The sequence below is a fragment of the Harmonia axyridis genome, chromosome 2 (genome assembly GCF_914767665.1).
Source record: "Harmonia axyridis chromosome 2, icHarAxyr1.1, whole genome shotgun sequence".
Lineage (NCBI taxonomy): Eukaryota > Metazoa > Arthropoda > Insecta > Coleoptera > Coccinellidae > Harmonia > Harmonia axyridis.
In genome coordinates, this window is record NC_059502.1 from 46578026 (window position 1) to 46595113 (window position 17088).

The following is a 17088-nucleotide window of genomic DNA, read 5'->3' on the forward strand; positions in this document are numbered from 1 at the left end:
TAACGAGAAATATAAATCTCTCAAGAAGGTTAGAAATCATAAGAGTCGGATTCTCTCACAAAAAATAATTTTGCAGTATTTTTAAGTCGATATGCTGGTATGGTATGGTAGATAAAAATTTATTACTAACTGTAAAAATAGTAAATTGAAGTAGACATTTCAAATCACTAACGAAATTTGTTTCTACAGAACCTTTCTGACTGGGAATAAAATTATGTATAATTACCTGCATATATCTTCACTGAAAGTATCGAATCTCATATTTTTTTTTATGAATGCTGGAAAAGAAACAACACCTTTAATTCGGTTACATTCAGATTCAATACCTCCTCTCCACGTATTCGAGTTAACAGCATTTTCATGCTTTATTAAGTTTGCTACTTTCTCCTTCTCTTTAGATCCAGAATTAATGGTGAACCTTCCAAGATGAGTCATATTTTTCTGAAACATCTCTCCATTTAACATACTGATATAATACTGGGTTATTTGATATTGAAGAAAATATTGTCCTATTTATTGATATCCTAATAGATCAGACTTTTAAGAACGATCAGCCACCTACACTAATTTAAAAGAGAAATAAATAACTATTTACAGAACTCGAATATAGTTTTCAAAGTGAATTTCTCATTAATTGATCAGAAATGACTGGATTGGGCGAACTTATATTATCACAATTCATACTGAACACGTGTTTGATTTGAATTCTTTTGTGTTTAGTGCTTGGCTTTGAATTTTAAAATTTTTTACTATGAACTATGCCAGTTATTGTGAACAGATTAATTTTCTCTTTTTTGAATTTTACTATTACGTTGAACATTTATGCAAATTGATAATATTCAGTTTTTGAGTTCGCAATACAAAGCAACGTAAAAGTGAGCATTGTCGATTTTATTCTAAAATGTAAATATTAGTAAGCATTCTCTGAATCTAACAAAAATAAAAAAAAAATTGAGAAAGTATTTACTTATTAAGTCCGCCTTCGTAGCAAAGGATTAAAATACCTATGTATCTACTTAAATTTCAGATTTCTTGGTTTGGTTACGTTTATTTTTTGATCCATCATTAAAATTTCAGACAGCTAATACAAAATTATAAAATATAAGAAGAAAACTTACGTGACGAAGCTGCGCTGATAATAATCTGTTACCATCGATCACTAAACCAATTCCAGCTTTAGCTTTCATTTGTTTGCACACGGTGTCTATAAGAAATCCCTTATCACTAGGATTTTCACAGACCGGATATCCATTGAAGAGATAATCCTTGACTTTAACTTCTATGAATAAGTTGTTTTTATCGCCAAATATGCCCTCAGCAGCTGAACTGACTCCTTCAAGTGCATTGGGTGATATTTCCTCAACTTGAATGAATAAGCCCTTAAATTAAAGTATCCCTATCAAATTGTCATTCGAATCTGAAATTTGATTGTAAGGAATTCCGGAATAACCCTGTTTTTTAATTGACACCCGAGAATGAACCACAGTGACAAATTGAGATTATCAGAACTGGAAGGTTCAAATTCAACTCTTTATTTTCATCACTCAAGCTTTTATGAGTAACAAGGGATAGATGCTTCACTTAGCCGACTGTATGGACAGTTCTGGTATCAAAGTTTTATAAATTGTAGGTCTAGATGTCCAACAAAAGGCTGAATGAAGTTACGAAATGAATGATACTGATAATCACCTAATAATGCTAGAATTGAATTAATATATAACGGCAACAGTGGATACAGTCCCGAATCTTGTAACCTAGTATGAACACCAGATGATTAAGAACTTCTAGGTGAATGCATTGCTGGTGGAAGCTCGATATGCTCCAAGATTTCATTCAATAAAAGGACCGGCTATTGTAACATCAGAACTGATGCTCCTTACTCTAATAATGTTTCAATTAATGCTATGAGATTTCATTTTAAATGAAAAACAAATACTAGACTGACTAATAGCTTCAGCAATGTCGGTTGAATCCTGTAACTATATGTATTATCAGTTCAGAGTTTTGTCAACAGAAGCTATTCAGCTGGATAATTCAGTGGACGATTTATTGAGTTCTTATCAAATATGATGGTGACGTCAGCGGTATAATAGCGTCGTTCTGTTGAAACCACAATTCTCGGAGCTGGTTTTCATTCAGAGTTGGATTTTTTTTCAATATAGTGTTATGAGTATATCTATATCTCCTGAATTTTGGACAAATACACTTATTCATCTGGCGAATTTTATAATTTAATAATAATTTCATTGAAATTCTAAATGTTTATTTAGATTTCAGATGTTTTCAATGTTGCTTTGCAATAACTTTACTGGCGGATTGTCGCCACTATGTTCAATTAAGCCACTATAGGAAAAATGGGAATAAACATCAATGAAAAATGAATCACATGATTCATATTGACCACCTAAGCACGTTGAGATAAAATCTTGCTTTCAATTCAGACTGATGATATTTCGATGTACACCGATCAGTTATAGCACAATCCCAAAAGATTATCTTGGCGATCGTCTTATTCTTCTACCACAACAGACGATTAGAAATGATTTCCATCGATTTGTCTAAATGTCATTCCAAAATTCATACGTGGTCTGATGGTCGATCCGGATACAATGCATCTTCAATAATTGTTGCACCTGATATGTCAAGTCTGGCGTATTTCCTGTGTGTAAGCCTTCCATCCATTGATATTTAATACATTGCGGTATTGTCCAGTCACAAATGATGTATAAATTACTCGTATCAGCCTAAGTGGTCCGAAAAGCTATATCTCTGTTTGATCTGTTTGATCATCGTATGATTGTTTCATGTTCGCCCCAACATTGTATGTACTTCTCATTTTCATTGAATAATTCCAAAAGGGGTGCTTTGATTTAACTTTGAAATTTGAAATCACTATTCACAAACTTTGATTTTATGAAAATATACTAAAAACCAAAAAATATATAATTGTGTACAGTATATGGTCACTTCAAAATTGTATGAGTTTTTCTGAGGAAATTGATACTTACATTGAATGGCGCATTCAAGAGAGTTAACTCATCGTCTTCCCTCAATTCTCCTGAGGCTTGCTTATTGAAAACAAAGTTGGTCCAGTCGTAAAAAGATATGAATTCTTCTTCCACAGAAATGTCTGTTTTCCAGTGAAATAAACTGAAGAATAGGGTAATGATTCAATAATACGTTTCGAAAATATTATTGTCTACAAGCATTGATGTTTGGAAAGTAAGTAACTTTTCTAAGTTCTTGCAGAAAAGAGTCATGCTATTCACTTTCCGCAAGCATACGCATGCGGGAAGTGAATAACAAGGGTTTTTTCCGCACACAAATGTTAAAGAGTTGCATCAATCATGAAATTCAAACGTTTCTCTATATGCCGGCGCATATACAGGGTGAGTCTTTGACTTGTACATATATTTTAACCCAAGATTCCTGAGGTCAAAAGAAACACTTTTTTATTTTACCATTTTGTCCGATTCGGCCCGGTTAAAAAGATACAGGCTGTTGAAAATCGTTAAAAAAATGTGATTTTCGGCTATATCTCGTAAATGGTTGTATCGAAGGAAATGATTTTTGAAATATAGCTTTTTTTTGATGTGATACATCTTCTCCGAACACCAGATTCCATACACATTCTTCTGTTTCTTTGTTATGAACATAACATACCATAAAAATACCAGAAATTCGAAGAAACCAACTCTTAATAGTAATTTGAACGTTCATTGAAGAATATTTGGCTAATTTGAAAAATAAAAGTATTCTTCATATTTTCTCGTACAAAGCGCCGTTTTCGAATAACTCGATCTTAAAAAAAAAAATTATCTGTGAAATTCAAAAAATTGGGTACTTTGCCTGAATGCAACTCTGTTCTACTGTGGAAAAAAAAACCACAGAAATGAATATTTACTATGAAGTCATGTCTCAGATTTAAGAATTGAAGTACTAGCCAACTTAGTTTGAAAATGAAGTTATTTGAATAAGCTCACCTCAACTCCTCGATTTGATTAAAAATCACTGAGCTTTGGCACAGCTCTGATAATAAGAAGATACTTCACTAAAATCAACATTCTTTTTGAAAAGTCCAGATTATTCATAAAACCCATGTTCAAAAAAGTTTTCACAAAATAGTCCCATTATAATGACAACAATCAATATCCCACTAAAGACTGCTGCTATCGAACAATGCTGTATTCTTCTTCGGCTCATTCAAACTCACATCGAAACATACCACTAGGACTAGGTACATACTAGACAAATTTTCATGTGATTGAGATTGAATACTTTTATTCTTTTGCTATTCCATAAATTCATCCTAAGAGCTTATGATTGACATACTCCCAAGAGGGCCATAATTGTTTTAATGTGAAAACAAATTAGGTGAGTTGAAAGAAACCAAATATTCTATTGTGGATATTTACATTGAATACTTCTCATTTATTTTCAATGCCAAAATCAAGATGAATTAAGTAGTAAAGTTGGCTATAATGTAGGTACACATTAACAACAAATTTGATTACAAGTGGAGTCTAACATTTTCCATTGATTACAGAGCCAGAATATTTTACATATTTCCATATTTTCATACTGATGGTTTCAAAAATATTGATGCATTTCAATATTTTTATGAGATAGTTGGAACAAATCAAATGCTTCATTTCATAACAAATATCTTATAACAATAACAGTGTAAACTGTAAATGAAAATTTTAGGTTACAACATAGATTATTCGAACCGAACTGCTGTGTTTATATTTGGCATCACTCGAAATTTGAAATTCAAACTTAAAACCACAGATTACTATAGTCTGTGTTAGATCTTTCATAGATGAATATTATTTATTTGAGATTTTAAGGTTAATTCTTGCACGAAAAATAAACAACGATATCATATAAATGAAATATAATGAATGAATGGATATGAGTATCAGAGCTAATATGGGTGGTAGCGAGCTCAATTCGTTATAATTATCGAAAATGAAATAGAAATCAAGAGAAGAATATTTAATCTTTAGCGTCAACGAAATTGGAATAACTCATTTATTTGATTATAAACACTACTTTGTTCAACAAATGGAATGTTAAACGTGAGTTTATGATGGTTTTTCTAATTTAGTAGCTTATTTCCAAGGTTCAAGAGGTATATCTTAGGGTACGGCCATGGTGAGCCGCTTCTCGCGTCTCGCTTTATCGCGGCTGATTAGACTAGCGCTCGGCGACTGGTGAACCTGCTAGATTGTAGCAGGTGGTGGTCATAGTGCACCGCTCGTCAAAACGTCTCGTTGTGTTTGCCGCTGCAGCATAATTCATTTTTCATCATGAATTTATGCCGTGAGGATCTTTTGGCTATCTTAATAGCTAGTGATAATGTTTCTTTGTAACTAAAACATGGAAGGTCTACTGACGTTCATGAAATAAATAGATCACGCCAAAAAGTTGGTGAATATCATACCTTGTTTTCACAGCTGACGGCCCATCCAGAAAAATTTTTCGAATATTTCCGCATGCAAGAATTGACATTTAAGTATATTTTGAATCTAATAGAAAATCGTTTAAAAAAACAGTGGTGCAACTTTCATCTATTCAGCCATCTATTTTCGGAAATATTGGATCACCCTGTACGTGCACTTTTCTCGAATTCGTAACCACAAATAATTAATTCATAGAGAAAATTCATAAACCATTATTGGCACCGTCATACAGGGTGATCTATAAACATTGCCTTATGGGTGGAGTTTCATTGTTCGATAAACTTATCAGTAGAATTAAATTCAAATTTTGCAGTTCGCATTTCACTAGGGATTGAATCAACAATTCCTGTAATGTTGATGCATGGGCTTAGAATAATCCAAGTTCGGTAATTCAAAAAAATTGCAAGTTTCTCAATGAAGGTCTGCAGTGTTTACAACAATCGTTTGATTGGCCCTCATATTTTTGAAAAATAGGTTGACAGGAGAAATTTATAAGAATTGCTCGAAACATACTTGGCCTGGTTTGTTAGAAAACATTGTGATGGTCTCCTCAGCACCACTCAAGTAAAGTGCGTGAATATTTGACAAACATTTTTGAAAACAAATGAATTGGTAGAGATGGACATGTAGCTTGGCCCCCTCGATCCCCTGATCGTTTTCTTTTGACCTCGGGAATCTTCGGTTCAAATATATGTACCTGCAAAGACTCACTCTGTATAGTTGGGCTACTATATACATATTTCTGCTGACTGATGTCTGTCAGATTTTCAAACAATTTCATGATAACTGATTTCCATCCTTTGAAGAAAAAGTAGAGTTATTTTTGAAAATCTGATCAGAACAAGACAACTGCACTAATGTAGCAAAAGTATCCGAATCAATTTTCGCCGAAGAAAAACGAAAGTGCAGGACTGATTTTCTTCAATTTTTTTTTACGGAAATATCAGGAGCACAACTTCTCATAAGTGCAGCACAATTTTTACACATATTTTCATAAGAAAAATCGAAATACAGATGTGCTGGGTTGAGATTTTTCTAATTTTTGAGTGTTCCTGTGAAACCAAAAAAATTTATGAAATGAGTGCTGGCCTAGCTTTTAATTGAATTTTGTAATATTCAGTACATGTAGTAAAAATTTATTTCATCCGTTGAATCCCAATAACATGTTTTGGGAAATATTTTCAAAGTCGTATTTAACAAAAAAAAAATCAATTTAACAAAGTATCACAAACCTAGTACAGCTCAATTCATTACAAAAAAAAAATCGAAAATAACCCTTGTCTACTTCCATTATGGTCGCTCCAAGACCACGCAACACATCCTATCGATATTTATTCACTACTACGTCCAAATTCCTTTATGAAATCAATCGAGCGGGCTTACCGGCAAGCGAGAAAAGAATTAGTAATTCATTCCGGTAAAAGCGAGAAGAAGCTGGCTGAGCACTCGGAAGCGGGCGAGCAGGCGCACTATGTCCATACCAGATCATTTCTTCGTATGTTTATCACCCGCTAGCAAGTCGCGATAAAGCGAGACGCGAGAAGCGGCTCACCATGGCCGTACCCTTATGCTTGAGAAAACTTCAGTGTTCCGGTTTTCAGGGGTGAATTAGCTCATTTTGAAAATTTAAAATGGCTATATCTTTTTAACATGGCCGAATCGGAAAAAATGGTAAATGAAAAAAGTGTTTCTTTTGACCTCAAGAACCTTCGGTTAAAATATATGTACAAGTCAAAGACTCACCCTGTATAGAATATATATATTGTGTATAATTTCTTGAAACGTCAGTCGGTATCAAGACGAAAGTTCCCCGTGAAAGTGTTTCATTAATATAAATAAGTATAAGTTCAAGAATGAGTATAAGTATAAGAGAAAATAAGGAATCAAAAAAAAATTCCCAGCGGTAGAGGGAAAATTGAAATCTCTTGGTTGCTGAAAATATATCCACTATAAGGAAGCTATTAGGCCAATTGAAAAGTCCCTGGTCTGATGCACAAATAGCCGTGCTAGTATTAAATCCATATGATTTTTAGTTAGTACCAACCTCCAAACGATACGTGTCGAAATTTGACAGCAGTCCGTTCCTAAGTTTGTGAGATATTACAATGTCAGTGTAAGTACTTTTTTCATTTGAAGAAAGATTTGCACGTGTACATCATATCATTCATGAATACTTGTACGTAAGAAAGCTGTGTGCAAAATGGGTGGCGCGCGAGCTCACAAACAATCAAAAGCAACGTGTTAATGATTCTGAGCAGTATTTGAAGTTATTTATGCTTGAAACATTAACATATTTCTACAATCGCTTGTCATGGCGAAATGAGTGTGTACCGAAAATACATCAAATTCCAAAATAATCTCGAGATCTCGAGTAAGGGAACAAGGTCTTTACCCTGTTCCCTTACATCCTTATACAGTGCGGTGCTGTGTGGAAGCAGAGAACAGGTTTTATTGGTAAGACTATTATAACATCATATTATTAGTTCAAATAGAAAAAATGCATTTCAATCCTTTGATTGAAATGGAACAAAATGGGACTCATACAATGCAAACTGTCCTCCTAATGAACTGTAATCTCAATATATTTAAAATGTCCGTGAATGAAACCAAATCCGTTATATTAAACACCGAAAACTTTATTCTACCAAACTTCAGCTTTTCTTTTCGATAACAATACATCTCATTAATAAATCTAACAAAACATACGTCTCGATATTCCTAGAATACGCGACGTTGCCAAAACTAAACATCATAATAACTTAAAAAGGGCTAAAACATACCCCCCGCCCAGAAAAGTCAATTTCAGTCACTTTGAAATCAAATAACTTTTATAAATGGACTTGTCAAAATCATCCTCTGTTAGAAAAAAATCTCAACAAAAAGAAACAAAAATTAACCTACAAAAAAAAAAAATAGTGGTCAACTCTTCTGACTACTGGGTCGGTAAAGGACATACCTTTACTACAGGTCATTTACTCGTTTTCAGCGTTACATCTTTTCCGCTGTGACTATCGAAAATGGCCAATGCAGTGGTGGCGAATTTTCACACTTTAATATGATAACCGTGCCAACATCAATATTTGAGTATTTCAAATGCCATTTCTCCCGAGTTTGTAAGGTCGTTAGATACTCTAATTTCCAATGCTTCCAGATTTCCTCAACCATCCAGTCAATCTGTTGAAAATGATCAAGCCTATTCAACTTGATATCAGACAAATCATGCGATGGAAGATATTTTAATGGTGATAATGTTGAAAATGTAAAGGTGTTAATGCTTTCCACAAAGTTAGTGCCACTATCTGAACACAGAACGTTACAAGTACCCCTTCGAGATAAAAAATGATCTGTAGATAAGGAACTGACGAGTTCCAAATTAACTGCTTTTACGCTCATACATATAAACAAACAAACATGTCCCTTATATACTTGAGTTTTTCTATTTTTTCCGAGTGATATTTCGAACGCTCCAAAGTAATCTACCCCCGTTTGAGAAAACACTTTAGTTGGATTCACTCTTGAAGCAGACAAATTTGCCATTAGAGGATAGTCATTTCTAGGCTTCACCCTAAAACAACGATTCCAGGCATGTATCTGCTGTCGTAACATTACGACCACCCACTACCCAATATTTTTGTCTCAACAACGCTTCCAAAAGAAATGAACCAGTATTGAGATTTATTTTATGATAGTAATTAATTAATTTTATTGTAGAAGGATCTTTGCCTGGAAGTAGAATAGGGTGTTGGCTAGTTAACTTGAGCGAAGAATTTTCTTATCGCCCCCCCACCCTGAGAATTCCATCTTGGATGAAGGGAGTCAATTTGCGTAATTTTCCATAGATCTCTTTTTCTGAATTCAATAACCTTATTTCCGATCAGAGCTTTATTCTGAACAATTTTCATCAATATGATCTCCGCTTTTTTCAAATCATCTGCTTCCTCTTGGGAAGCTTCTTCAAAAACCTAAGTACCGAAACCGTAATCCGCAAAATAGAAATCCACGACGAAACTCTCGAAAACATTGTATAAAACGGTTCCTTCACTACATTTTGAATAGATAAATACCACCCAGTTTGCTCTATTTTTTCTTCAGAATCTCTTAGTCTCCCTAGTGATAGGCCACTCTCTGTCTGAAGATTGTAACCAAATTGGACCGGACATCCACAAAAGATTATCAATTAATTGTGACGAGATTTGTTACTCCGGAGATGTGAAACCATTGTGCTTTTGGACTATTTCCTTTTATCTGGCATACCCGATTCGCCTCATATATGTCTTTCAGAAATACAGTATTCAACCATTGAATAACCGTCGAAGAATCTGAAAAGGCTATTATTTTCGAGATGATAATTCGTTTTTCAAACTCTTCTGTAACACGTTTTACTAATTGGGATAAAATTACAGCCGCAACTTATTCCAATCAAGGAATTGTAATTAATTTAGTCGGGGATACTTTAAATTTTGAACATAATAAATTAACAACGATTTTACCATCATTCCCGATTGTTCTCACGTATACAACTGCACCGTATCCATCTTTACTCACATCTGCAAAAGCAATCAACATAATAGGAGTTGTTGTCACAACACCAGAATGTCGTGCAAAATGAAAATGCTCAAATATCGGTAATTCTTTTCTCAATATTGACCAACTTTTCGATATATCCTCCGTTACATCCTCATCCCAACCCAAAGTCCGTTTCCACAATTGCTTTATTAAAAGTTTTAAGTGTAATATAAAATATGAATGGTGCAGCAGTCCCAATGGATCATACCACCGAGCCACAGTGGACAATATTATACGCTTCGTACATTTTGATTCTGGAACTTGAAAGAAAAATCTTAAATAATCAGTCTCCGGGTTCCAGTACATATCCAAAATTTTTGTGTCTGTTCTAAATGTTACCGGATTTACAAGTTGTTGATCGGTAGCAATTAACTTCAATAGATCGAGAGAGTTAGAAGACCACTTAACTAACTCGAATTTTCGTTCTGCGAATAATGACACTGATTGTGAATACAAATCTGTCTAAACTATTTTCGTTGCTGAAGGATAACTACATCCATTTTCTTTTATCAATTGCTCTATAGTATATATTCGAACGAGTAACAAATGATAGGGTACTCGAAAGAATGGATAAAGAACAGGAGCTTTTAACAACAGTAAAGCGAAGAAAAGCAGCTTATTTCGGCCATATTTTTAGGAACAGCAAGTACAGTTTTCTGCAACTAATCGTTGAGGGAAAGATCGAAGGACGAAGAGGCGTCGGGCGTAAAAGATTCTCTTGGCTGCGAAATCTACGCCAGTGGTTTGATATAAGAGAGGCCAGTACGATCATCCATTTGGCACGAGACAGAGAGAAATTCCAGTTGATGGTCGCCAACCTCCGTTGAGGAGACGGCACTTAAAGAAGAAGATATATTCGTCGAATATCCGCTGTGCTATTCGACACAACCTAAAATTCAGCAATAAAGAAAATAGATCGGTTTGTAGTTTTGGACCACTATGTGAAATTTCGTTCAACGAAACATCATTATCGGATGATGTACTAGCATCTAAAACCACACGAATTAGCGTACTCGAACTACCTTGTTTAACAATAGCATGATGTGGAATGTAATACGCAGGTTCTGAATCATTTAAATATTTATCCTCAACCCAATGCATATAACCTAACTGAATTGCTTCCTTCATTATCGCATTATAACTCAAACGAAACTCGGGAAATTTCGACAAACTTCTTTTTAATGAATAGAGCAGAATCAATGCCGTTGTTTTAGAATTACCCAAAGCGTTCGGAGAATTCTTAAAGGAAAGCGCTACCGTGAAACGTCCCTCATAATCTCTACTGAAAGATGTAGAAAACAAATTTTCGCATATTTCTTCTGCTGGGTCCGGCAAAATATTCTTTGGAACTTGTTCCATCTCCCAAAATTTATAAATCAAGTCATTTAACCTGCACTCCTTTCTTAAACTAAAGAATACACCAAACTACCTCTTTGACTCTAACTTATGAACTTTTTCCATATGCATATGACCAAATACCGTTTGAACCGCCACTGGAGACCCCGATGCTGATGGTACCGAATTACCCACAATAATCACGAAAAGATCCGCCCCAATAATGCCATCAACTTCAGCCGGTTCGTCAAATTGTTCATCTTCCAATTGGATATTTCCAAAATTCTTCAAAACACCGCGATTAATTTTGGCTATTGGAAGTTTATCCGTAATTTTATCTACTAAAAATGCCTCAATCGAATATTTCTTATTAAAATCATACCTAGACGAAACAATAATACTTGTAAAACCTTTAATTGAGTTTGAATTACATCCAACCCCATGAATTGACGTTGAACATTGTGAAAACTTCAATCCTAATTTCTTACAACATCTATAAGTAACTAAGTTAACCTGACTGCCACTATCTACTAAAAACCTAGCTGTTTTCAAACCACCCGAACCGATTAAAACATTTACCACAACCGTCGACTATAAAACAGTATGAGTATCTCGATCGCCCAAAGCAGTAGCATAAAATTGTTATTTGTTGAAACCAACGTATTTTATTCGAATCCGATGATGAATTTGGATATTTTTCTAGTTCACCCTGTATACGTCCCATATGTAGTAGGAAGTGGTGTTTTCTGGAACACTCTGAGCATAATTTGTTTGAAGGACAATCTCTTACCCCGTGATTTGACGATAAGCAATTGTAGCACCAGTGGTTATCCCGTACTGTAGCATATCGTTTAGATGGCGACAGTTGTTTAAATTTATCACATCAACTCAACGAATGATTTTTCCGATTACAAAAAATACATATATTCGACCGATCGATCTGGGCAAATGAATGTACATTTGTTAAATAAAGTCGGTTTATTATTATTATAATCTATTCCTTCGCAAGAATTATTTCGATGTACAAAAAAGGATTTCGAATTACGAGTTTTATAGCTATCACCTTCGATTGTTCCTTAACCACCTTAATCATACTTTCATAGGTAGGTATTCCATTACCCCTAATAGTCATTTCAAACGATCTCATCATATAAGTATCAAGCTGAGAAGGGGCCTGATGCATTAAAATGAAGTCCGACATATCATCTGATTTGAGCTTTTTCAAAGCCTGTACCGCACAATCAAATTTTTCCAAAATAGATTGAGACCCCTAGAGAACTCACCCTGTATCGATTTGTACTCCAAAATTTGGCATAGATAATTGCAGGAGCGCACTTATCCTGATATTTTTCCACAAGCGAATTCCAGATGATTTCATAATTTTCTCTAGTAGGAGCTAATGAAGAACAAATAGTCAACGCAGATCCTTTCAAACGACCTACTAAATAATTCACTTTATCAGTATCCGTAAGTAATTTATTTTCATATATCAAACTCTTGAATATTGAATAAAAGGTTTCCTATTCTCTAAAATTGCTCGAAAATTCCGGCAATTCAATCTTCGGTAGTGTAGAAAGATTACGTATCAATCCAGAACTTCCCCGAAGATCAACATTAATCGAAGAATAGTTATTTATAATACAAGTGCAGAAGGCATTGATATTCTTCCACGAGTTCAAAATTCAAAAACGAGCCACGAAGTGGCGAGTTTTGGAATGAACGAGTGGTAGAATGAGCCTTCTGTACGAGTATTATACATTATTTTCTCTAATTCATTGCATTTTCATTGAAATTAATGAAATATTTCCATAAATATAATTTAGTGATTTTTGCATTGAAAAATGTTGGTTGGCAGAACTGATTTCTTTAAGGCAATTTGATGAATTGACAGATAAAGCCGTAGCGGAAAGTTCGGAGTGCCAACATAGAATAATAAAATATAACCATGAAAACTGTGCGTTTCTGATATATTCTCGCACGATTTTGTTCTACAAGATGTGGAAGAATGAACGGAATAACCACAGAATTAGAGAAACATCTTTCTGAATTTGTTCTCGTTCTAACCTAGCCGCTGATACTTGAATGTGACAACACATTTCATCAATTGTTCTAAATATATTGAAGTCTGGTTCGAACTCATCATTCATTTCAAAACTGAGCTCTGTTATATCGGCTATTACTTTCAGTAGGTCATTCTTCGTTGAATTAACTGACCATTGTTAAAAATATAGTTTTAGCTACTTCACTTGTTAATGATGGCACGAAATCGTGGAGGAAAAACTACTCTTACCAATTAATCTTCAAATTAATTAAATGAGATATGATTACCTCAAACTTAATCTTGACAAATCCCATTAATTCTGCAGTATAGAAAATAAAGATTCTTTCTTAGCAATAAGCATCTTCATTTTCCGTTCAGTTGATGTTCCACCCATTCACTGAAAGAAATATTGTTCGTAATATCAATGAATGATGCCGTTCATCGACCTTCCGTACGTTGATACAATGTACTTTTCATTATGCCATCGAACAAATTCGTTTAAGTTTAAATTCATGTTACGTACAGTTTCGTTGTCCCGATGAACAGGCGTTCGTTGACGGTTTTCGTGCTAACGCGGCTTTGGATTAACAGTTCATCATAGGAATATACACAGCACATCAACTGAATGAAACATATCCATCCCTCCAATGTACTTGATACGTTGGCCCAATGAATTTGTTCATCAACATAGCCGACTACCTGCTAACAGATCACGTGACTCACGTAAATGAAAGAAAAACCGATCCGAATTAGAAATGTTTGGTGGTTCGATTGGAAATATTAATTTACTGCTTTACACTGAGAGAAATCCATCTTTTTTTATTATAAAGCATTTATTTGAAAGATATTTATTCACAACTATTACAGCAAATTCATATTTGATATACTTACTCATTGAAAGATGAATCATGCATTGAAAAAAGTTTATTAATAGAGAATAAAATATTCGTTTACAAGGTATTTATGTAATAATATAACTGATTTATATGAACTTACATAACATAAATTCATTGTCAACAAATTTTCAACCGGTAGTTAACATACACTCGCTATATATGAATAAACTCTTACTTCAGTAATATGTATATCCACTAAAAATATGGGATTTATTATTAATTAACAAACTAAAAAAAAAATTCTAGCGATCACATATATGAACAGCCTTCTTTTACGTGCTTAAAATCCGTGTATACACACAATTTCCATCATTATTTCTTTTTCAAACTAAAAATTTGTGTTACTGTGGGCTTATTGAATATTGCTGAGCCCATCTGTACTGAATTTTTGGGTTTGGATCGTTTGTACCTGCTTAGTGATGAGTAATGATTATTGATCAGTGAATGGATGCAACCGAGATGACTAGAGTTAAAATCTCATTACCCAAAACGAAGTCTGAAAAAATATGATGGGTACAAGGCCAGATCGACCTGGTTTGGCAAATGGTTCTTCTCACAACCAAACAATCAAATTAAAGAAACAGCCCAAATAACTATCAAACAAATACGTTATTCATATATTATTCTTATTTTATATTGAATTATAAATGATGCATGTCATCAATTATCAAATGAAAAATTAATACTAACAAGCTTTATTGATATTTGATTAGTGTTTTCTGAAATTGGATAAAATGCTCCAAATCAATGATATTTATTAATTATTACTCAATACTATATTAACACTCAGCTATATTTATTTCAATCGGCTACTATATCAAGCTTTGTTGAAGGAAAGTATTCGTAAATAATTCTGATATTGTCGAAAATGCATTATAATTGATGAATAATGTATTGGACGTATGGACAAATATTTATTTCATGGAAATAAAGAATTTATTTGGAATCCCACCAATAATCATCAGTTAATATCACATTACATTTATTTTCCCATAATTTGATTTAATAATGCTGTTTATATATGTGGTCGATTGAAATAAATATAGCTGAGTGTTAGGTAAATATTAATAATAATAAAAATAATAGTTCTGTGATTTGATCGACTGTCATTCTCAAATATACCTCCATTTTAACCATCATTAAGCTTAGGAATGTTAGGATATTTTACCGATGCTGTTCCTAAGTTTCTTAAACTTGCCTGTTATCCGTAATCTGTGATCTTGCCATTGCAAAGTGTTTATATTATGAATATTTAATAGTGAAATTTATAATTTTATTAGTTTTCGAGAAAAAAATTCACGAAGTTTACAGGTAGAAGGTGGGAATATCTATTAAAATAGACCTCTTTTGTTTTTTTTTTTCATCTGTAATCGTTCAATATAGGGCATATACAATGTTTCAAGGATTTTTTCAGCAAAATATGCTTTATTTCATCAAAAACTAGGTAAATCGACAAACGGTCAACAAACTGAATAACTAAATTAATATAAAGACAGACGCAAGTTTCGGAATATTTCTATTTAATAATACAATTTTTCCTCATCAGTGCCTTATAGCTAAAAAAAATTACTGAATTTACGAACTCACTACTTGAATACCCCCTTCACAAAAACCGGAATTGAGAAACCACAAACTAACCAAACGTACGTCTGTCTTTATGATAATTTGTAGCGCATTCGACTGACTGCACCAGTGCGAATTAATTCGAATTTTTGTAGTGCTAAATGACATAATTAGCTTGAATTAATTTGAACTGGTACAGCCATTCGAATGAGCTACTAGTTATTCAATTTGTTGACCGTTAACTCAGTTTGTGCGGTTTTGGTCGTTATGAATTTTCTTTTGTTTGATAATTAAATTTGTCATTTATAGAACTGGAATATATTCCATGACAAAAAGAAACTAAATATATCATACAGATATATTAATGTGAAGGATTAGACACAAAGTTGTCAAATTTTTTCATATATATTGAATATCCTTCATCAAGAAGACTCATTAAACTTGAGATAATTATAGATATTCTGATGTATTGGGTATTGGATTTGATCAACAAATAATTATATAAATTAGTAGTAACGGTTCTTCATTTCCTATAAACAAACAAATGGTCATCGATCCAAGTATAGATATTAATTATCTGGATTCAATTCAACTCACCTATCAATTCGACCATACTTAAATATTTCTAAAAATATTCAATACTTATATATTTAAGTATTATCAAGTTCATAGGTGAGTTGAATAAAAAACTCACTAGCTTATCAGTAAAATTCAACCCAATGATTTCCTTATTTTAGTACATTCAGGTCTGAGAACAATGATCTGCTTGTATTTACCATAAAATCCTGATTGAACATATATAAGGCATGTTACTCTATAATTCTGAAAGTACACGGGTAATTTCATTATGATTACAAATGAACACTTTCAAATTCGAACTACTCAATAGCCTTGCAACGCCGCTTTTCAAACAGCTGATAGCATTCAACCTTGGATTAAATCCGAGCGGTAAATATTGTCGATTGTCATTGTTTTTTTATGAAATGAAGCAATTTATGCAAAAAAAATAATTGAAATATTGAGTATGTGTCTTATTGAACGAGTACAAATAAAAACCCCAACCTACAAGGTGCAAATATTGTGAATTTTTTTCAAAAAAACTAATGAAATTATAAGAATGCGTAATCTGGGACTCAAAAATAGTAAGTTCATATTTTTTTCGTAAGATTTTATCAGTTCTTTCTCTTCCATAGTATTACCATTGGCGACAATCTATTCATTA

General features: G+C 33.3%; 1 protein-coding gene across 1 annotated transcript in view; it reads right to left on the reverse strand.

The window, feature by feature from the left end:
* Nucleotides 1–222: 222 nt before the first annotated feature.
* LOC123673336 (sensory neuron membrane protein 2-like) overlaps nucleotides 223–17088 on the reverse strand; it is a 57245-nt gene continuing 40379 nt past the window's right edge. The window contains exons 3-5 of the mRNA XM_045607821.1: nucleotides 3009–3150; nucleotides 1119–1379; nucleotides 223–441 (exon numbers count right to left, since the gene is read on the reverse strand). Of these exons, the coding sequence (XP_045463777.1) occupies nucleotides 223–441; nucleotides 1119–1379; nucleotides 3009–3150 (622 nt within the window). The remainder of the gene's footprint in view (nucleotides 442–1118; nucleotides 1380–3008; nucleotides 3151–17088) is intronic.